This window comes from Trichoderma evansii (assembly GCF_050947405.1).
Source record: "Trichoderma evansii strain SZMC 28006 chromosome Unknown GGI43scaffold_25, whole genome shotgun sequence".
In the NCBI taxonomy this organism is placed as follows: domain Eukaryota; kingdom Fungi; phylum Ascomycota; class Sordariomycetes; order Hypocreales; family Hypocreaceae; genus Trichoderma; species Trichoderma evansii.
In genome coordinates this window covers 183,299-204,957 of record NW_028145181.1, presented here as the reverse complement: position 1 = coordinate 204,957, position 21,659 = coordinate 183,299, and the positions used below count along the sequence as shown (strand labels likewise).

Below are 21,659 nucleotides of genomic sequence, written 5' to 3'. Positions count from 1 at the left end.
TCTAGTGCATTGATAAATTAACCCCACGTGATAGGTAGCTCCTTGTCACTCCCCTGACTAGGATATTCTAATTGACGACGCGGGTCATCTATTACAAACGGTCTTGGTGGCTCTGAGATCTGGCTCTTCTTTTTTCCTCCTCAGTCGCGCTTTGTGGATTTTTGCTTTGGTCGCTCCTTTTCGAGAATTCGCTTTGCTCAACGATTCCGTCATTTGTTGACGATTACACTCGCTACATTCCAATTCGACACCCACCGCTTTAAGCGAATATCAACATCAAACCCAGCTTCAAGCGGCTCTGCCCCTCAACGGAACGCAGCTCGCCCTTGCTCAATCGAATCCATCGACACCCGAAACTCACCCCAGTTCAACAGGCCACTCTCAATTCTAGCTTTCGAAACGGATTCTAACCAACGACTGATGTATAATGGATAACTCCCAGAGACGAGCCAGCGGCATCCCCCGCCTTTCTCGGCTTCCTCGCCCTGTCTCTGTAGTCCAGCCTCCAACTCCAGCTCCAGCTGCCAGTTCCACGTCATCTCTTCGCGCAAGACCATCCCGTGATAGTCTGGCGGGAGATGTCCAGAACCCAAAGCTTCGGGCTTCTACTTCCCGTGGCCAGTTGCGGCCCTCTGCCAATGCCGCCACCGGCGAACGAAAGTCATCTTTACGAAACTCTACGTCCAATAGTCAGCTTCGTTCCAACTCGACTCGCACGCCTGCCCCGAAACCTGCAGCTCCGGTATCGAAGCCCATACGAAATGTATCTGAATCCCGAAGATGGAGCACTGTTACAAACGCCCCAGCGGCGCAGTATAAGTCTTGGGCAGAACCATCGGAGTCCAGCAAGCTTGATTTTGAGCGAGAGGAGGATTCTACAGAAGCGTCTAACGACTTGCTCACCTCATATTTGAATGACTCTGCAGCCTTGTCACATCAAGTCGAAGATGGAGAATCCCCGGCTCTCTCACCCAGGGCTTTCTCACCTAGCGCCCTTTCACCTCGAACCCTCTCACCTGGAGCCCTCTCACCTCGGGCCCTCTCACCTCGGGCCCTCTCACCTCAAGCTCTCTCACCTCGAGCTCTCTCGCCTCTGTCCCCGGCCACCTCCCCGAGGAGAGACGCGCCCCAGATTAATGCACCGAAACCCTCGCTTTCTGATCGCACCATTGAAACTCTTTCACAGCTGCCTTCTTCTCCCGCTTTAAGAAAAGGGTCATCATCATCATTCTTTGATTCAGGGAGGCCCATGTCGCGAGCCGAGAGTTCTGTCTCAAGGCCAAGCTCCAGCTATACTTCCGGTGGATCTGCAGGGCATCCGTCGCGCCCAGGTTCGAGCGGCGGAGCAGATGATTCAGGATTCTCGAATCCTAGAATGTCATCGGCCAATCTTTTCAAAAGGCCTCTTTCGGTTATTCACGGTACTCCTGATAGAACTCCAGGCGCTGCCTCCAACGGTACACAGAGACTTCGTCCAGCCAGCCGTATTTCTGGGATAACCTCGAAACCATCTTCTTCTATGCCGGAATTCAGAAGCCCAAGCCCAGATAAGCTAGTTAAAACGCCGGCCAAGACAGTTCAGAAGCCAGCGTCCAAGCCACTAAAGCCGAGAGCATCTGTCCGCGGTCTTACCAAGAAAGCAGCCCTGGATGCCGGTGACAATTCAGGAAGCGGTGCCTCAGGAAGCGGTGCCTCATCCTGGGATGGTACCATCGCCCCACCTGCTTCAGCAGCAAAAGAAGCCCCGGCTGAGTCGAACCAGGCGGCTCAAAAGTCGTCAACAGCTCTTCGAGATCAAATTGCCAAAGCAAAGGCGGCTAAAAGGGCGGCTATGCAGCAAACTAAGGATCAAGATCAGGCGCCTGGTGCAGTATCGACATCTAACGATATGGCGGCGATTCCCTCAAATAGTGGCTTCAACTACGATGCAGCTTTCGAAGATCCTTTCAATTTGAACAAGGGCCAAGATGCTGGCGAAAAGGTCTTGAAACAGCGAATAGGAGCAGCAAGAACAAGCGGTAAGCTGAATATTGCAGCTTTAGGGCTGAAAGAGATACCCAGCGATGTTATGAAAATGTACGACATGGAGTCCATTGGCGCTGGTGGGAGCTGGGCAGAGAGTGTGGAGTTGACCAGGCTTATCGCTGCGGATAATGAGTTAGAGACGCTGGACGACGCCATGTTTCCAGACCGTAGCCTTGAAGAGCTTGAGGACGATGAAGAGGGTCGTGGTAATATGTTTGGAGGGCTCGAGACGGTCGATTTACATGGCAATCAGCTGCTTGCAATTCCTATGGGATTCCGCCGCTTCACACAATTGACCACTCTCAATCTGGTGAGTATCTCCGTGGCCTTGGTTTTTTTCGGAATCATTTGCTCACACTTTTTAGTCATCAAATCGCCTAGAAAATGGCTGCTTTGAAATTATCGCGCAGATGACGGCAGTCCGAGATCTCAAACTTGCAAACAATAACCTTACTGGACCATTGAACCCATGCCTCACTAGCTTGAATGCGCTGGAGATTCTTGATGTTCACGGAAATAAGCTCTCGGCCCTGCCGTCCAACATTGAAAACCTTTCTCGGCTGCGTGTTCTCAACTTGAGCGAAAACAGCTTTGAATCGCTTCCATTCGAGGGACTTTCGAAATTGCCACTGACTGAGCTTGATTTGAAGAAAAACCAGCTTTCAGGAACTCTTATTCAAGAACCCATTGGCTCTCTACCGACACTCCAAACTCTTGATATCTCGGTCAACAGGTTGATGCGGCTTGTGCCTGCTGATACCTCGATCAACCTTCCTGTTGTTCACACTCTTGCCCTCTCTATGAATCGGCTGCAGGAGCTCCCAGATATGTCCACATGGACAAGTCTTTTGACCCTTGCAGCGGACACGAACAATATCTCCAGCATTCCCCTAAGCTTTACTAGTCTCGAAAAAGTACGACAAGCAGATTTCTCTAGCAATGATATCCGTGTAGTTCCGCCCGAGATTTCTCGCATGGACAGCCTCACTTTGCTCCGTCTCAGTGGTAACCCGCTACGTGACAAGAAATTCGCTTCGGCCTCGACAGATGAGATCAAGGAGGCGCTATCGACAAGGCTGGAACCCCCTCCCCCGTACCAGGAGCCAGCCGGTCAGGAGCCCATCACTGCCATGATAAGCCAGCTTGACATTGAGAAGAAGCAGGATAGTATGACCACAATCAATGCCGACGATGCAGACAGCAGATCAGAAGGTGACGATGATTTTGCCACACCTCCAACATCAGCGCCGCATTCACCTGCTAGATCGCGGGCTCAGACGTTGGTGAGAGAGACTTGGCCGGTCAATTCAGGCGGACTCCTCGACCGTTCACGCACCGAGTCATCTTCATTGAGCCCGGAAATGTGCGCCGAACTCTCTAGGAGTTACCAGATAAGGCAGGCACAGCTTCATCATAATCTGCTGAGTGCGTTCCCCGGATCCCTGCAGTTCTTCTCGCAAACTCTTACGTCTCTGTCTTTGAGCCATAACAAAATTGCGGGCGAGGCCTACCTGACAGAAGAACTGAGCTTACCAGCTCTCACGGAATTGAATATGAGCTCGAATACCATCACCAGCCTAGGTCCGTTGACAAAATTTCTTAAAGCACCTGCACTGGAAAAGATTGACGTCTCGCTCAATCGGCTGAGCACCCTTCCTCTCGATCTGAAACAGAGCTTTCCCAGCCTAAAAGTTCTCATCGCGTCAAACAACCAACTAACAGAGCTTGATCCAGCTGCCGTCAAGGGCCTCAAAGTTGTTGATGTGTCGAGCAATGACATTGGACATCTGGATCCCCGGCTCGGCCTGTTGGGTGGGAAAGATGGGCTCGAGCGGCTTGAAGTGACGGGTAATCGATTCAAGGTGCCCAAGTGGAATATTTTGGAGAGGGGGACCGCAGCCACTATGAAATGGCTCCGAGGACGAGTTCCAGCCGAGGAGATGGAAGAGTGGAGGGCTGAAAACGGTGACGATGACTCTGACCTGGACTAAACTCGCAGCGCGTGATGTTTTTTTCCGTCAACTGTAACTTTATTGGTTTCATTTTACGTTATGGTCATGTACTATATATATTCTGCTACTTAATTTTTTTGGTCTCTCCTTTGGAAGGGTAGGGCTGTATATTGTTATTATTGGTGGATCGGGTGTGCAGGCAGAGCAACACTCGGAGTATTGGTTGGAACTGGCAGCATAGATACCGCATGGGCTTGCATTAGTTTGCAAAATATATATCATAATCCGTAATGTATATATCTATTTAAACATAATTACTGAATTAATTATCTATTTACCCATTTTTCGTGATTCTGTTGGAAAGTGCTCGACGAACGCGATTACCATCTCCATTGCCGCTTATAAACGCAGAGCTTAACCTAAATACTTATGTCTTGATATGTGCTGCTCAAGTGCCATGGCGAGGAAGGCGTTATCCAAGAGGAAATATCTAGTTTTTTCTGAACGAATAGCCAGCTAGCAACAGCTTTCGATTTGTTTCAACTCAACAATCCATCAGTGATAGCAAATATCAACATCCAAATATCATCTCTGATTTTACGAAGAGACCTCCATATTTATACTCGTGCAACGCTCCGTATGATGGCCTCTACAACCACAAGATATACGGCGCCCAGCTCCACAAGTCTCTACAAGTTCGAGCGAAGCCCGTCATCAAACGTCACGCAAAGCACAAATACAGAGCATGAATTAAGCCGCGAAGGAACACCATACGATCCACATGCAATTGTCAGAGTGCTCATACCAATCTCTATAGCCGGATGGCTGCTCTTTGGGGTCATCTGCATTCTATGTATCAACGGGCGAGGAAAGCTAGGGAGATGGATTCCAGAATGGTATCTCGACTCAGAGGGGACGCGCCGAGATAAGGCAATGGTGGTACTGTGGTGGGTGTTCGTCATGGTGTTTTGGCCGTTAATACTGCCGATTCTGTTTGCAAGAAAAGTGGTATGTGCTGTGAAGCGGTGGACAACAAAAGGCAAGGAAGCGCAACTATTGTGGCCGAGGAAGAGCATGGAAGAAGTATGAATTGGAGAGATGAGAATGGGAGTTAGGCGTGACTTTATTTTATTTTATTTTGTCTTCTGGTGGGTGGATGTTTCTGTTGTCCTTATTCATAAGTGTATTCAGGGTAAGAATTACTTTATAGAGGTCGGGGAAAGATTATGGTAATCATGAAATTACGATTCTCTTCTATATACAGAAGACATGCGAGATAATCATAGCTGGGAATTGATAATGGCATCAAGAGCTAATAAAAAGAGACTTTAATAATGATGGCACCAACTAGAATCGTTTGCCCACTAATACTCTATACTAAGTGCTGGAGCCGTTATAGATCCTCAAGACTGCCGGAAGGGTAAATCTCGGCTGGCTACAAACTCGGCAGCCTTGCGTCAGCTCGCCGTTGCTAGGCAGGCCGAGGTAGGCTTAGTGGCCATGGTAACCCAGCCAGCCTCTCCAATTTGTTTTTTTCCCGTGCCTGGTGCAGGTACCCATGTACGAGGTACAAGCTGTGAATCGGCGCTTCTGACTGGCGGCAGCCAAATGGTGCTACTACTTACTTGTACCACCACCTCGTTTTCACAAAGCCTCAACCCATGACCCCCTTCGCAGCCTCGACCTCTCGTCTTCCACCACTCCACTCCCAGCACGGACATCGAGGGAGGATCGACGCGGCTCGACGCGATACACGCAGACTTTGACCGACCCGTACGCTGCAGCTGCACCGCCGAGCACTTCGTGAATTGGCGCCGTCTGGGACCAGCAGCTTCGTCATTCGTTCACGGCGTAACGCAAGCCACGAGACCTTCGAACTGCCCTTGCGCCAAGGGAGACTGGGCGACAGAAGGCCGAGGCGTACCGGGATCCACATATCACGCCTTCTCCCTTGGAATCTTTCGCGAGCAGGGCTTCTTGAAGGAAACAGATCTGGAAGCTTAACGCATTGGATATCGTCTGCCCGCTTCACGCAATCCCTTCTCCCCGCTCAATCTCCCTCTCGAAACAATTATTCTATCTACACAGGCTACTACATCTACGATGGCCTCTGATTCGGAGATGGACGTGGACGCTCCTCGCGTCAATGGCACGGGAGCTGGCACCGTCGAGGACCTCGCTTTCGCCGCTGTCAACCCATCGACTCCTCAAGAAACAGGACTTCCGCCGTTGTCCCAAACAACACTACCGTCCACAGAGATCCCGGGATCGCCAATTGACCCAAATCAGTCGTTCAAAACGGAGGTCATCGACGATAGGCCAGCCATTACAGTTATTCCATCGTCCATGACCCCGCCGCCCTCGACGCAGGTTGCGGCGAGCAATGGCGCCTCCAGACGTGCCTATTCCAACTCTCAGCAGTCGGCCCTCTTTTCGCCGCCCGCTACCATTCTAAACACCATGCGTGGACGAGATATTGAACCCGAATTCACACCGCCAGCACCTCACCAGCTGCTCGAGGCTTCAGCGGACGAGCTTCGCGCTATGCTGCAGACCTGCATTGCCGAGAATCAGAAGTTGAAGATGGAAGCTGCCCACCACAAACTACAGTTTAATCTGTTGAGTTTACAAGCGGATGAGGAGTCAAAACGTGCCGCAGTGGAACACGACATGATACGCCGCGAAGTGGACGCCTTGCGCATGGCTGAGCATTCTCGGCAGGCGAAGCGGGAGCTCAGCTCGGCATCAGAGTCTCTGCAGAACAAGTACCTACAGATGAAGATGTGGTACGAATCAGCAGTGGAAGAGAACGAGGCCCTTAGCCGTAGAGTTAAGCTGGCCAAGAAGGTCATCCAACAGAAGGAGGAGGAGACTATATCTCTCGCAGAGGAGCGGGAGATGCTACTGAACCGAATTCGGGAGAACCGCGAGCACTTTCACATGCTGTGCAGCCCCGGTGGCATCTTTCACGGTGCTTTGACACCTAAGCACGGGATAACATCGACACCACAGCAGCATCGCGGGGCGTCTCGCACTATACACCGAGAAGAGACTGATGGACGGGAGCATGGACTGTCCGCCTTATTAGAGGCAATGAGCCAGAGCCAGACACAGGAAAATAATAACGCAGCGGCCAACAACAATAGTGCGCCATCAACACCCATGGTCATGGCCCGACCTGCTTCTCGGCTGGTTAGGAGGCACCAACGCAATGCCCAGTCCATGTCATCACTTCCTACTACTCCCATGCATAATTTGCGTGGAGACCACAGCGGCCTATTGCCGTCAGTAAATCTCGTGGCGCAAACGGAGCCGAGATCTCGCTATTCACAGCGACGATTTGTTCCTACAACTCCGCCTTCTCAGCGGCAATCACGAAGAAGAAGACGAGAAAGCACAATCTCAATGGAGGACAATGAAGAGCTTGCTCGGCAAGCTATAGAATCAGTAAAAGCAGTACAGACGCTGTCACAGCCGTCTGGAGATGTTCCAGCAGGGGGGCCAATCAGTTCACAAGATGACGAAGAGCAAGTCTATGATAGTCAGGCGAGTCGAGCAGCGGCCAAGATGCTGCGCCAATACCCTGGCCAAGAGTATAGCGGGGCGCCTTCTCTAGATACCACGGAGGGGCCTGCAGAGAAGTCTGCAGCCATGCACGCCAAGCTTTTTACTGGAAGCAAAACTGCAGCTGGGGCTGAAAAGCGGAAGCTAGCTGCTGAAGGCGAGACTCAAGCGGACAGCCCACAAAAGAAGATGAAAGCTGGTGGAGCGGCATCAGATGGCCGCCGTGTCGGACTGGGCATTCAATACTAGTAGAAAGGACGAGAGAAATGCAGACCAAGTCGGGTCATGTCAGATCAGATTGAAGCGATTTACTTGAGAGATATCCCCCCAGTCGGCACGTGACTGGAAGTCTTTGCTTATTGCGTTTTATGGTTGGCTTATTCTTCTTTTTGATGAATGATGACTACATTTGTTTGAGCTGGTGTTGTTTTGATACTTGACGATGGTTGAGAGCGGTAAAAGAATGAAGCCGGATGCGGTCGTCGTTGTCGGAAAGAAGTCGGATAAGGGAGACTGGGGGGGCTGAGATCAAACGGAACAGCACAGTACAGTTCAGGTTGGGGACTATATTAGCATTTGCGATGTATACTCTGCATAGAGTGAAAAGAAGAACAGCAATAAAAAAGAGTCAAGTCAATATTGTCGTTCAACTATCGATAGAGCATACCGAGTGAAAACAGAAGCGTTAATGGATAAGATCTTAGCCGGCAATGTACGGAGAGGTGCGGCAACCATAGCCGGCCGGGTGAATCTTCCGGAGCCTCCAGAATCAAGACTCCACAGAAAAGTTCAATGGCATCGCATTTTCGGAGCGCAACAGGTTGAGGTACATGCCTATTGCTATATCTATGTTAATCCAAACCAAGGATAATAAAATGTAATATTACAGTGCATGCATGTGTAACTAGAAATTGGAAAAAATCTTTGGTATGAATAAAATTGATACTGTATCACTGCATGCACCTGTACGGGATACTCCGGGGTAGAATCCGACCCCATTGCCGACAGCAACTGCCAGCGCGCGGCGGATATGGGCGGGGCCCAGGGTGGCACTGCGGGGAGGAAAGGGCATCAATTCGGAACATGGGGACGAATTGGTAAGAGTTAGTGAGTGATGACTTATATTTCTTCCATTTCTCTCTCTTTTTTTACCTGGTTTCTGTTCTCCATTCTTCCATTTTCTATTTTATTTCATTGTACACCTATTCTTGTACCTTTTATTATTACTTTTGTTCTATACCGGTAACAGGTAATAGTAATAACCACCTGGAATCTAATATTACTTGTGCTTTCTCGGCGCATCTCATCCTCTTATATACCGAGACCATTTAAACATACATACTTCAACTTGATATAAAACCTCACACACACACTTACACCGCCATCATGTCTAAAGGGCTCGCCGCCATCCTTACCAAGGCCCCTACCGACGTCGTCATCCTCTCTTCCCTCCGCACGCCAGTATGTCGCTCTTACAAGGGCAGCCTCAAGGACGCCTATCCAGAGGAGCTCCTCGCTTCCGTCCTCAAGGCAACCCGCGAGGCCGTTCCTGAAATGGACCCGGCCGTAGTTGAGGACGTGGGATTGGGTGTCGTGCTCTCTGAGCTGGGCGGCTCCAAGGCAGCGCGCATGGCGCTCAACCACGCAGGTTATCCCAACTCCACAAGCCTGTTCACAGCGAACCGCGCGTGCGCATCATCGCTGCAGAGCATCTCATTAGTAGCGGCGCAGATCCGCACGGGCATCATGGATGCAGGTATTGGTGCCGGCATGGAGAGCATGACGAGGAACTATGGCAGCCGGGCCGTGCCGGTGGACGTGTGGCCCGAGCTGCGGGACTCGCCGAACAAGCATGTCCGGGACTGCGTCATGCCGATGGGCATCACATCTGAGAACGTGGCCGAGCGTTACGGCGTTGAGCGGGAGATTCAGGACCAGGTGGCTGCGGAGTCGCATATCCGAGCTGCGCGGGCGAGGGACAGTGGATGGTTTGATTCGCAGATTGTGCCGGTGACGACGAGATTCCAGGAGGTTGACAAGCAGGGCCAGCCTGTGGGCGAGCAGCAAATCATTACGGTAACAAAGGACGATGGTATTCGAGATGGTGTGACGGCTGAGAAGCTGGCCAAGCTTAAGCCGGCCTTTAAGCCGGACGGCAAGTCCACGGCAGGTAACTCGAGCCAGATCTCAGACGGTGCGGCGGCTACGCTGCTGATGAAGCGAAGCACGGCCACAGAGCTGGGCCTTGGCTCGCACATCATGGGCAAGTTTGTGGGAGCAACGACGATTGGTTGTGACCCGGATGAGATGGGTGTCGGTCCGGCTATTGCCATACCGAAGCTGCTAAACCAGCTGGGTCTGAAGACGGAGGACGTGGACCGATGGGAGCTCAACGAGGCTTTTGCGAGCCAGTTTGTTTACTGTCTGCGTAAGCTGGGGCTGATGGAGGCGTGGGAGAAGGGCCGTGTAAACCCTGATGGAGGAGCTATTGCGCTGGGACATCCCCTGGGTGCTACCGGTGCGAGAATGACGAGCACGCTGATGCATGGATTGAAGAGGGATGGTGGAGAGGTGGGTGTTGTGAGCATGTGTATTGGAACGGGTATGGGTATGGCGGGAGTGTTTGTGCGAGAGTAAAATGTTAAACATGTATATTGAGAGAATGAGAAAGGAAGAGATGAAAAGAGGATATTATAAAAAGACAGGCTGGTAGTTTGTTTTATGAGTTACGTGCTGGAAAGTGAGGCTTTTTAGATTTCATATAGATTTATTTTTTCTGCTTGCTACTTTTTTCGTAAACTACGCTAATAGTACCTGATACTATCGATTTTCTTCTCGCTTCGTTTCTTTTGTCGGCGTTAATTCGTGAATAATGGATTCTCTCTGATAGAATCAGAAATAACCTTTTCAGCTGGTGCATTTACACTTGCAGCCATGCTCCGAAATCCCCTGACAAGTCCAGTGGCCGGATCTCGCTCTATGCCTTGTCCCTTGACCACACCCTTTCTGCCTGCATCTGGGAGCTTCAGCAGCCCCATCCTCACTCTCATATAATCGCCAAAGAACTCGTGAGCCCGAGTATCCATGCCTCGAGTGATGCCATGTCCAAGCGTAACGCCCCAAGCGACACCGCCAACACGAATGGCGTGAGAATCTGATCTTCCGTCAGGCTGCAACAACACCGAGTAGATGAATCCCGTGTAAAGAACCGGTGCATCCGATATGTTGGCCGGGAAATCCCAGTTCTTGCCGTCCATAGAAAGGGGATGCCAGGGCGTGACAAGCAGCGAGCCAATCCGGTAAAGTGTCTCGCTTGATACCTTTGACTTGAGAACCATGTGCACCTTTCTAGGACCAAGAGGCGTACTGACTCGAGAGCCGTGCTTCAGCTTCCGTATCTCTGTGATTCGACCAGATGCGAGCTCTACAAGAGTCGAACCGGCGAAGCACACTCCGGAGGCGTTTCGATATCTCGCCATGGAAGAGGGAGCGGCGGTGAAAGTTTGGCCACTATAACCTCCTCCATTATGACGTAATATGACTCTGGATGGTGGTGGTGCGGGAATGTTGTCAAAGGCATTGTCTAAACGATCGCGGCATGCTATAAAGAGGGGACTCTGGGAACCGAATTGAAGGGGCGCTGCATCCTTGAAGGAGTTGCAGATCTGGCGCGTCAGGGCATTGACATAGGATGGCAAAAAGTGTCGGCCCCATTTACAGAAATTTTCTGGCGTAGAGATGGCGAGGCTGATCTGTCCTCTGGGTAGCTCGCCGTTGAGATCCTCCATGAGCGACTTATTCCATCCGTCAGCGAGATTTCGCCCAGGCAAAGTCTTGATAAGCTGTGCTAATTCTAGTCGCTTCTCGTCTATTTTATCCGTGGCTGTGAGCGCCCGATATTCTCCATCGGTTCCAAGAGGGAATAGCGACGAAATGAAGTTGCAGACGAGGGCCCGGGATTCATGGTAGCCCGCTTCATCGGTGGACAGAGCCGCCGCCGCGTCAGTTGTGCTGTCACCGAGGCGGGCCAAGCTCAAGCTGGGAAGCGAGTTTTCGGTTTCTTCAAAGGTGAGAGTGGCTTCAATGGCATAGTCTGAAATTCGCTTTTCTTGTGTAATGCCTTTGAGGCGAAGCCAGAGATCGCGTGACTGTCCGTACTGGATATTTCCCAAGGGAATGGTGAGTTGCATTTGTCCCTTGTCGGCGTCGATGGCGGCTTGCTTGTCAACGGCATCGCCCAGTGTCTGTTCAATCTCCAATGTGGATGCGTATTTGATCTCCAACGAAGCCTTGGTTGCAAAGGTAGACTGTAGGTTGGCCACGGCGTGGACAAAGACAGTTCCAATCATGCCTGCATCAGGAATAAATGCATAGTTGCCGCCGCTGAACTCGGCGATAGACTTTAGCAGTCCGGATCGAAGGCTGTATCCGAATCCAAATGTGTGAATGGTCGCGGGCAGCGGATCCATGGACCTCATCTTTGGGATATACCCCTGGGAAGGACACATGTGGTTTGGCTCGCCGTCTGTCAGGACCATGATGGCTGGCACCCGAGCACTATCCTCCTCATTTTTAAACAGTTTAATGCTATCGAGCATGCCATGCCAGAGATTGGTTGAGCCCATTGGCTTCAAGGCCCTGATTCTCGTGCGTGCCTGTTCCTTGTTGCCGTCTGTCATGGGCTCCAGCATTTGAACTATTCTGGACTCGGTCTCAAAAGTCACAATGCCGAGGCGATCCCTCTCATCCATGCTTTCGATGATTGTGAAAGCTGCATGCTTGGTCAAATCCAAGACTGAAAGACCAGTGTCCTCGCCTTCGCCAGGCACTGGGGCAGACGAGCACATGCTGCCAGAGATGTCGATGACGAGCACCACATCACAAGCTACATGGTTAATTGGCTTTAGCGGTGCCTTGGGGGGTTGGATTTTGACAACAAGGGCATCTTTGGAGGCAATGTGATGAAGTTGTAGATCAATTGGGCTGGGGTGAGCATCATAAGGAGGAGGTTGTGTTGAGGTCTGAGCCTTTGCGTCTGTGTCTGTAGTAGAGTTCTCACGGATGGGCAGTTCTTGCTGCTGGACGTGGATAACAGGCACTCCAGGCGCCTGGGCCTGCTTATTGAGATTGGTCATGGCTGCGATGATGTGTTGAGGCCCCTGGATTGTTGATTAAAATGAAAATGGCCCAGAAGAAGATCACCTTAGGGGAGTAGGTAGATGATGACAGATGTCTTTTTAATGAAAGAATTCGTTCTCTGACACATGATGTCAATTAAGGTACCCAACTGCCGTACTTATAATGCAGAGTGAGGACGCCTGCTTGAAGCCATAAGCTGGTGACCACATCTTGCTGGGCTTAGTTCCAACTCTCCCTCAGCCCCAGGGACTATGTTCGAGACCATCCACTTGGGCCGTACACAAAGTGGAGGCATTGCGGCTACCTACGCTAGATGCGGTCAACTCACCTTTGTCGGGCTCATTCACCTGTCTTGGCCTGGTAAAGTTCTTTGACAAGACTGCCAGGAGCCAAGTTGGAATTAGCAAGTCGAATTAACTCGCTCAATATGGGCACATACACGTATCTTACTCCCCTTGTTTCAAGGCACTGCCGACTGGGGGCATCGTGTAAGAAACAAGAGGGTCATATGCCAAGGGCCAACAAAGAGAAAAAGTCAAAAAAGGGAAAAACAAGGGTGGCTTTTTCGTATGATGCCATCTGATTGATTTCCAGTAAGCGGCTGATCGGCAGCTCAAAGGGTGGCGCTGTTCTGTTCTGCATTGAAGCAATCGTGTTGGCTTGGGCGTGCTTTCATAGAGTTGTGAATCTCGCCTTGTCAGATGCGCTGGCTCTATCATCGGATGCTGCACGAGGCACAGTACAATTGGCTATAAATTATGTTCTCTTTCAGTTATTATTCAGCTTACTACATCTACCGACTGAACAGCAGATAGATGCCCAAGTAAGACATTGGCAGCACGATCAAAGTCGATGAACCAATTACGCCTTTCTTCGGGTCTGCCTGCAAAGATGCCTTGGGAGGCACAGCCCCAGCCACTTAACGACCAAGGAAAGCGCCAAAGCTCCAGCCGGCTGCCGGCTGCAACTAGAGTGTGCCACGAGGCCCTGTGAATAAATAGCGGGGGATCTCGTTTAACGTCAGGGGATCTGAATTATGCTGATGCCTAAAGTAAAAGTCGGCTGTTGCGCAGCATTCATTTCGTGCATTTGACGATCTTTTGTCTCCTTATTTACCCATGGTTGACCACCCTAGGAGTACATGTATGTTGCGTTGATTGCTGCACATTGCTCTCTTTTATTAAACTGTAACAAGGTCGCTGTCCTTGCTGCCCCACTAATAACGTTGAAGTACATGGATCAATTGATGTTGACTACGGCCTTGATAGTGACCCAACAAACAAAGCAGACAAGGCAGACAGATGTACATGCAATTGCTCTCGCTCGGAAATAAATTGATATATCATGTTTTGAATTGCCAATAAAAGCATACTTACTCAAGGTAGAGTCTGGTAGTGGTTGAATGTATCTGTGCAACCATTGTTACTACTGGCTCTGGCAGCCGCCTGATACTGCCAGTAAGCCAATTATATCACTCTACTCACTTAATCATATACGACAGTGAAATATTCTCTATGCTATAGCTCATAAAGCGCTACAGTAAAGCAGAAACATTACAATGGCATCTACTACTGAATCTGGCATTCTCCATGTACACTCAAAGCTCGACTATTCTGTCTCAATTATTCTGTAACTGCAAGTTCGGTGAATTTTAATCATCACTGGTATGTACATGTGCCTAAGTCATCCTTTTGTTTGCATCAATATGCCGTACAGTAGACTATGAGATAGCCAAAGTGTTCTGTGCAGCCCATGATGGTTTCGGGTGAGTACATGTATATTCTCCATACTAGTTTCATAGCACTTATCGTGAACAGACGTATGTGAACTTGGTTAAGCTGTAATACAGTTCCCATGAGCATGAAAGCAAGTTACAAGGAAAATAATCTTTCTTATTTAAATATATTCATGAGGCTGCCTAGACATCAGCCTCTGGGTTGTCGCTGTTTCCAAAACCAGATAAATAGTTTGTAAAAGAGAAAAAAAGAAAAAAGAAAAAAAGAAAGGAAGCCCATTTCAAACTAAATGTCATGTTTCCTTATTACAATGGACGAAAATAGCTCTGTTCTCTTTGTTATCTTGAATGTCTAAACAAATGGGTCTTTGTCCGCGAGAGAATAAATTATCTATTTTTCTTATCTACCTCAAGCTTTTACAAGAGGCTTGAATCATTGTAATAATTATAGAATATTCAGAAGAAGGTCAAAGCCATATCTAGCCTATTCTTTGTTTATTCTATTATCTAGCTATGTATGCTTTCACGGCCTTCCCCTAAACTTGACTTTGTTCTGATAAGGTGAATTCGCACAATTATGACACATAGAACATTTACATATGGAAAATTGTACCGACAAATAAAATCATGAAGCACAATCTTTGATATTTATGATGGTGCTTCTCAATTCGCTGATATTGTATACGTTTTCTTTAAAACGGAGCATTCCCGCTGTATTAAGATCAATTCAAGCAATCTAACTCCCCAATCAATTCACATTCAGTTACGATTCTTGTCATCTGCGACAGACACCGAATACTATTGATATATCAGCAACGACAAGTACAACAATACAAACATGAGGACTCTATTGGGGCAGGCTCTCATTCATCAGCCTCGTTTCAACGAGCTCGTGGATATATTGTTAGCAGTGCAAAAGGAAGAATACCCCAATCAAGCCTTATGTAACCCGTGTATTGTTGATGAGATACAGCCATTCGCAGCACATAATCTTCGTTTCTACACGGTTAACACTGTAAATGGTTTTAGTGTTATCGTGAAGGGAGACAAAGCTGAAGCAGAAGCACCAAGAGCCGCCGGGGGCCAGATTAAGCCATACAATGCGGCTACAGATCATAAAGACATTGAAATATCAAGTAAAATGTTCTTCGACTTTAGAAATTCGGAAATTGTAGCAACAGCGTCAGAATACTATCAATTAGTGATTTCTGATCTGGATAAATTCATCGACTTCTTTCAAGATGAAGAAAATCCTCGAGGCGTTTGGCAAAAGTGTATGAGCCAAATCTTTGAATTGTTCCCCAACAGTTCAATGCGGGGGAACAGCTTCGATTATGAGAAGGTGGATATATCTTTTGGGTTTAAAAAAGTTCAAGTGAAAGCTAAAAAGGATATATCTGGAAGCAATGGCGGAGAAACGAGCGAGAAGACGTTTAACGGAGAGTCTATTAGATGGTGGTGATATTAAAGGAGATGGGAAGGGGAGTATGAACCTTGTCTGTTTCTATTTCCTGGCACAGTAAGTGCTATGCTTTTGTTTGTGGTGTAGTTAAGGTAGTCCATTTTAGATTTATATTTTTAGTTCGTGATCCTGGCGTGTCATATACAGTGCAGAACAGCAAAGCTCTCATAACTTTCGTAATCTAATTCGTCAATAGGGCTATAGTTCACTCTGTAGCTCTGTGTACCCGCTCTTTCACAATTCTGTTGGGCAGGGTCATTAGCAAAGCAAAGAAACAAAAATGAATGAAGTTATTTCCATCTACTCACTTGCGGACGCCATCAGCTGGGTAGGCACCAAGAAGTTCTCTACCTCTCTTAGCCTTTGCCATGCTTGCTCAAAATATCTGTCCTGTCAGTTCTTCTCCTCTTACTTTAGACCTAAAAAATAACTATTGCTATTTAGAAAAGATGCGATTTTTTTTAGCGGCCGTCATAGAGAACTGCAAGTAATACAATAAGCTTAATCGAGATTGCCAAAGTCTACTTTATTAGGTGGGAGAGTATGTGTGTACTGTGATGACTAAGCCATCAGCAAAATTCCGTCGACGAAAACACGATGCTTGGAGAATGCTCAATTCCAATTCAATTGCCGATACATGAAGCTTTTGGTCAGAGGTTAATACTATCGCAATAATGCATTACATACGGCTTCTCAAATCACCAACTCAGTCTCGCTCTGGGAAGAAGCACATGCTAGATCTGGTCTTCACAATAACTACCGACTTGGGAGACTCATTTTTATATCCAGACGAACCAATTGATCTAACTATCCATGCCGAAGTATCAACTGACTCAGAATCTAAAAAGAGAGATTTAGTCCATCTCTCTTTGGGAGTAGAAAAATTACAATGGCAATCTGGCATGCGCGTCGCGAAGCCTTCAGTTGACATATCTAGATTGATGCAACAGGCATCAAATTCCAAGAGCAAAGTCGCTATATGCATCAGCACAGAGAAATTTTCTGCGCGCAGTATAACCGACATACTTGCTACTACAGATGTTTCAAAGGATGAAGAGCCAGATGGGCAAATAATGCCAGTTTGGATCACATTGAACCGCGATGAAGCTGAAGTTGAAGTTTCTACGAGGAGACTTTATTTACCCGGAACTTCTGAGCAAGAGGACTACGTCGAGTTTGAAGAGGAGATTGGCGAGAGTATTGCTAGGCATATTTGGGACGCGGGAGTAATTGCATTCTGCGCAATTACGGAGTCATGGATGCTGCCAATGCCAACGGATACGGAACCTTCCGGCTTAAAGGTTCTGAAGAAACTCTTCGCTGGCCCAAAGTCCATAAATGTTTTAGAGCTGGGGTGCGGCGTTGGAATCCTGGGAGGAGGTTTGAGTGCTGTAATACCAAGAATGCGACCGCCGCCGAGTCGCCGATGCACCATCCTCATGACAGACTTGGAGGAAGCAGAGAGTCGAACCAGATCCAACATGTCTCGGCTCCTCCAAGCCCGGAAGGGGAAGTCCGGCAATAGTCCTCCCGTGAAGCTTCTATACGAGAATCTTGATTGGGAGGAAGGTCGAAAGGGAGTGTTTGGTTCAGAAACACAAAGCCACCGCTGGGATCTTGTCATGCTTAGTGACTGCACGTACAACGTGGACATGCTTCCCGCGCTGGTTGAGACGCTATCTGCGCTGCATGCATCTAACATGACACATGCGGCTACTTCATCCACGTCATCCGGTGAGCAGCCGCAGTCGACAAAGGTCTTCTTGGCAACAAAGCCGCGGCACACTTCGGAAGAGGCCTTGTTTGACCTCCTATCACAAGAGGGATGGACTGAGCTGCATAGACAGACGTTGCCACTACCCGTGCTTGGCGCAGAGACGCAATCTGTGGAACTCTATCTTTACGAAAAGCTACAATGATGGAATGGGAGCAGTATCTAGCGTCTTGGCGCGTTACATTATACCGATGCTACTTCTAGAGACACGACTCGACGCGCCACTAGTGGGATATTCACTCTTTGGGCGTTTCCGCTCTTGTCATGGGGTCTCCCCTTCTACTGTTCATGAATAGGGACTCGCGTTTGCTTGTCGGTAAACGCCATTTGAAATCAATTTATGCTGTCAAAGAGTCTCTCGCGAAGCACACAAAGATCGACCCAGTATACTTACAGAGCCTTGCGACTGAATGGATAGCTTCGATAGACCGTATTTATTCCAGCTAAGTTAAAGGGGATAAATCGCGGGAATGTCATTATGCACCGCAAGGCCCATTCAGCGATAGATAGTACCATTGATTACAGGATAAAAGAGGTTGTTTTGCGGTAGTTGTGGCAACAACACGGTCGAATTCAGCAACTACTCTTCCTGAGATGGAAGGTCAAAATTTCACACCATGTATATAATTAAGCAACTAATATCGGGGTATAGTACTAATATTAACGTTCAATACACCATTATTATTTACCATTGCCTTTAATATGATGAGTTAAGCTTAGCAGAGCAAACCTGAGAACACGTCGTGCCCACTTGAATATCTGTATGCTTGTCATTGCAACTGCATGGGTTGCAGTGAAGATGAATGACAATGCGACCAACGTCTCCGTATTTGCGGAATATCTGATCCACTGAGTTGGAGCAAGTTGCGGAGTTTCATGTATTGATTACAGAGCATTTGTCTGTGGTCAGGATGATCGAGTGATGGAGGAGGGTATATGACAAATGTGAAATTGTATCACCGACGCATATCTGTGCAAGGCTGTATTGGATGTTTGCGTATGGAGAGCCTCTTTTGCCTTTTTGCCGCTTGCTTTTTTACTCTAATTCATGTCAAATAGAACGTTAAAGAGTGAAACAGCCAAAATTAAATTAATGTAATTATGCTAATACGCTAGCTGTACTGATTAGTAGTATTGATCCAGATATTTGCCTCTTGTATTGTTATCTTTGTACTAAACTTGCAAACGAGTCGGATAGGCTATTGTTATACCCAATAGTAGACAAATACGAACCAGTAAGTCTATGAGTCAGGATGCACCCCTTCAACGAGAAACTAATTACTCGATATACATATGCACTTCGTCCAATGTGCGTTTGCTAGCGGGTAACTAGTAGATGGGGATATTAAGGTATTTCGTAGACGCCTAAGATTTCCCCATCGGGACCAAGTATCGAGGCTACACTCTTCTACTCCTTGCATGTTTATGCTTGGTGGGGGCTGATAAGGCCAATTTTACGGCAGAGGTTGGTTCGTACAGTAGGCCCTCAGTATTGTGCTGGATGTCGGAATTAGGAGTTAGAAAGCGGAGTTGTTATTTACGAAGCACATGCTGATGCTCTGTACCCATATTGGTAGATGCCGCCCCATATACGTGCTCTTCTATGCGCCGAGATGTTACTGGTTGTGAGGCCTGCTCTCTCCAAATGCAGATCCAGCCGGTCTTCTTCCGAGAACATATCATGTGTATTATGAAGATAACATTCTTGTTGGTGTCACTTGTAACTTTCACGTCAGAGATGCATATACCTACACGTGAAGAGAGTCTAATGGTGGTATCGCCCGGTCACTGTGCAACCTCCTCCCTCTAAGACGGCATGTGGCTGCGCTGAGGCATAAGAGAGTTGGCGATCCTCGTATGATGATTTCAATATTGCTATTGGCGAAGGGCGACGCTACGCCGGAAGCTCCCTCCACGGCCGGGTAAACTACGTAGTGTAGTAGGGGAAGAGTCATCCGGCGAACAAGTTCGGATACTCCTGGACCAAGGCTAGCGAATGGAGGTGGAGTACCAGCTAATCAGAGAGGCTAGCCCGACAATTACTCCACGGTTTTACTGCTAGCACGCTGGGGATTTCACCCGAAAAACGTGTGTATGGCCCCAAGAAGATTGAAAAGCTGATACCCGTCTTCTCTCGGGCTGATATGGGTCCTTTATGCAGGGCAATTGATGAGACAGAGGTGGTATAGTAAACGGTATCTCACAATTGTATCCCAACATGGACAAAATACATTATTTGCCTCTCTGATTTGGAATTTTCGAAGATTTTTCCATTTTCACATAGATCGGCGGCCTGTAGGAACCAAGACGCGGAGAGGGGCCGCGCGCTGTTTAGTCGATGGGACCTAGGACTAGTACCTCGGAGGAGGCCGAAATCCTCAAGTACAGTCTGGCTGAGTTGGATTGGATTAGTATGGGATGCGAAATACGAGTGCTAGAACAATAGAACCGGCACATACCATGGGGTAGAACAAGACAAGCATATAAAATACAATAGACTGCGTCGCAGCGCACGTGGGACAGCTGAAGGCATGTCTCAGCCTTCTTATGAGTTTTTGTTATCACAGCTCTATACCGCTATCAACACCACAGGGTGCCAACGAAGCAGGCAAGGAGGAGATTGACCGAAATGGGGCAGACCGCGGCCCGCCTCAATCCCCCGGTACACTAAACCAACTAGGAAGGGAGAGAAAAAAAATTCAGCGAGCGTCGAGCGCCGAGCGCCGCTGCTCCACGCCGGAAAGCGATCCATTGATAGCATAGAGTTTGCGATCCGTGCTAACTGCTAGTTCTGCGTGTAAGCGGTGCAGCTTGAGGCCAGCGTCTGGAAGAGGTAAGTCCTACTAGTATTACATGCTAGGCCTACATATACGTGTAAATCCTCGCTTACTTCTCGTCAAGTACTGCCGCGCTCGGAGTTCAAAGTGGGTTGGCTGCATGACAATATACATCTACATGTACCGCGAAGATGAGTAGGATGCGGCTGCTTTGTCACAGAGAGAGGGCTGTGGATATTATGTCTTGGCCCCTGCATGGTCCTGGGGGCTGGAGGTTGACAAATTCAAATTTGTACCGGCGGAGTACCTACTTGAATACGCTTCGGCCTTGATTGAACTTACATGTATATACCTGGATGTATACCTGGGGTTAAGTAACGGAGTACAATGAAGTAACGCTTGTTCACGGCATTCCGAAGGAGTTCTAAGTACCTTCGGGGGAATTAGACCGCCATCAGATTATATAATGCTCATTTGATAATAGATCGTGAAAACTCTGACCCAGCTCATGCCGGTACTACTACCGCAATGCCGCAATGCAATGCTCGGACCTGCTGAGTCGCCCCAGCGCTAAACGCCCCACGGTTTCTGACCATGTACTTCGTAGCAGCGCCACTAGCTGTGCGCCATCCTACTTCGTACACGCACTGCCGTTTCCGGTACGACATTATTGAGTTTTGGTAGCACTTGAGTGGTATGGGATGCCATGCTTTGCCGTCCCATTGCCAACCAATGTGTCACTGGAAGCCAATGCTGTGCAAGCCCGGTGACAGCACGGAAATGTTTCGTTTTCCCAGTAGACAGTCAGCAAATTGCCATTTAAAACAGCAAACTTTCATAGTTCTCATCTTAAGAGTGGTTGGTGCTTCAACTCAAGTAACCTGTGATGAGAAGCTGGTGGCTGTAATTCCGTATTTCCGCATCGGAAAATGGCCTATTTATAAGATACGCCGCCCAAAATGTACTTATTTGTAGGTGTCCAGAGGTCAGTTCCAACGGTCAGGGGGCTTGAGGCAGGGAATCTGTCAGCCTTTGTCAGTCACATTGAAAGTTTATAGCACATATTAGCAGCTGGGCCTTATGGATCATCTCTCGGCGTGACACTCCATCTTGCCTACTTCATTTAGACAAGTACGACGTATACTCGTAGGTCTCCTTGCTACTGGCTCCACCGTCCCCGGTAACCCCCAATTTGTGCGTCTAGAGTGGATGCTTCAACGCCGCCTGGCGG

The 21,659-nt window shown here is 48.6% G+C and overlaps 7 protein-coding genes across 7 annotated transcripts; 4 read left to right on the top strand and 3 right to left on the bottom strand.

Annotated features, from left to right (window-relative positions):
* Positions 1 to 28: 28 nt before the first annotated feature.
* Positions 29 to 4,318, top strand: GGI43DRAFT_415435 (L domain-like protein). The gene is made up of 2 exons (XM_083207150.1): positions 29 to 2,335; positions 2,391 to 4,318. Exons 1-2 carry the CDS (start codon positions 428 to 430, stop codon positions 4,014 to 4,016), a joined length of 3,534 nt encoding a protein of 1,177 aa, XP_083056668.1. The 5' UTR covers positions 29 to 427; the 3' UTR covers positions 4,017 to 4,318.
* A 316-nt stretch (positions 4,319 to 4,634) lies between these two features.
* GGI43DRAFT_415434 (uncharacterized protein) lies at positions 4,635 to 4,855 on the bottom strand. Its single transcript, XM_083207149.1, has one exon. It carries the CDS (start codon positions 4,823 to 4,825, stop codon positions 4,667 to 4,669), a length of 159 nt encoding a protein of 52 aa, XP_083056667.1. The 5' UTR covers positions 4,826 to 4,855; the 3' UTR covers positions 4,635 to 4,666.
* Positions 4,856 to 6,080: 1,225 nt separating this feature from the next.
* GGI43DRAFT_425441 (Thiolase, N-terminal domain-containing protein) lies at positions 6,081 to 10,178 on the top strand (the record flags this gene model as incomplete). Its single annotated transcript, XM_083208511.1, has 2 exons — positions 6,081 to 7,764; positions 8,938 to 10,178. The coding sequence occupies 2 exons, from the start codon at positions 6,081 to 6,083 to the stop codon at positions 10,176 to 10,178; spliced, it is 2,925 nt and encodes a 974-aa protein (XP_083056666.1).
* A 109-nt stretch (positions 10,179 to 10,287) lies between these two features.
* Positions 10,288 to 13,142, bottom strand: GGI43DRAFT_415432 (hint-domain-containing protein). The gene is made up of 2 exons (XM_083207148.1): positions 13,009 to 13,142; positions 10,288 to 12,859 (listed from the first exon to the last, which is right to left on the bottom strand). The coding sequence occupies exon 2, from the start codon at positions 12,674 to 12,676 to the stop codon at positions 10,400 to 10,402; it is 2,277 nt and encodes a 758-aa protein (XP_083056665.1). The 5' UTR covers positions 12,677 to 12,859; positions 13,009 to 13,142; the 3' UTR covers positions 10,288 to 10,399.
* A 1,859-nt stretch (positions 13,143 to 15,001) lies between these two features.
* On the top strand, positions 15,002 to 15,877 carry GGI43DRAFT_430521 (uncharacterized protein; the record flags this gene model as incomplete). Its single annotated transcript, XM_083209266.1, has 1 exon — positions 15,002 to 15,877. The coding sequence occupies exon 1, from the start codon at positions 15,254 to 15,256 to the stop codon at positions 15,875 to 15,877; it is 624 nt and encodes a 207-aa protein (XP_083056664.1). The 5' UTR covers positions 15,002 to 15,253.
* Positions 15,878 to 16,551: 674 nt separating this feature from the next.
* Positions 16,552 to 17,796, top strand: GGI43DRAFT_387464 (putative methyltransferase-domain-containing protein; the record flags this gene model as incomplete). Its single annotated transcript, XM_083203936.1, has 1 exon — positions 16,552 to 17,796. The coding sequence occupies one exon, from the start codon at positions 16,552 to 16,554 to the stop codon at positions 17,794 to 17,796; it is 1,245 nt and encodes a 414-aa protein (XP_083056663.1).
* A 1,932-nt stretch (positions 17,797 to 19,728) lies between these two features.
* GGI43DRAFT_213766 (uncharacterized protein) lies at positions 19,729 to 20,267 on the bottom strand. The gene is made up of 2 exons (XM_083200247.1): positions 20,111 to 20,267; positions 19,729 to 20,044 (listed from the first exon to the last, which is right to left on the bottom strand). The coding sequence occupies exons 1-2, from the start codon at positions 20,182 to 20,184 to the stop codon at positions 19,852 to 19,854; spliced, it is 267 nt and encodes an 88-aa protein (XP_083056662.1). The 5' UTR covers positions 20,185 to 20,267; the 3' UTR covers positions 19,729 to 19,851.
* Positions 20,268 to 21,659: the final 1,392 nt, after the last annotated feature.

Coding starts and splice junctions, on each gene's coding strand:
- GGI43DRAFT_415435 (XM_083207150.1), top strand. CDS start 428: ATGGATAACTCCCAGAGACGAGCCAGCGGCATCCCCCGCCTTTCTCGG. Junction 2,336..2,390: donor AATTGACCACTCTCAATCTG/GTGAGTATCTCC, acceptor CACACTTTTTAG/TCATCAAATCGCCTAGAAAA.
- GGI43DRAFT_415434 (XM_083207149.1), bottom strand. CDS start 4,825: ATGCAGATGACCCCAAAGAGCAGCCATCCGGCTATAGAGATTGGTATG.
- GGI43DRAFT_415432 (XM_083207148.1), bottom strand. CDS start 12,676: ATGACCAATCTCAATAAGCAGGCCCAGGCGCCTGGAGTGCCTGTTATC.
- GGI43DRAFT_213766 (XM_083200247.1), bottom strand. CDS start 20,184: ATGCCTTCAGCTGTCCCACGTGCGCTGCGACGCAGTCTATTGTATTTT. Junction 20,045..20,110: donor TTGTCTTGTTCTACCCCATG/GTATGTGCCGGT, acceptor AATCCAACTCAG/CCAGACTGTACTTGAGGATT.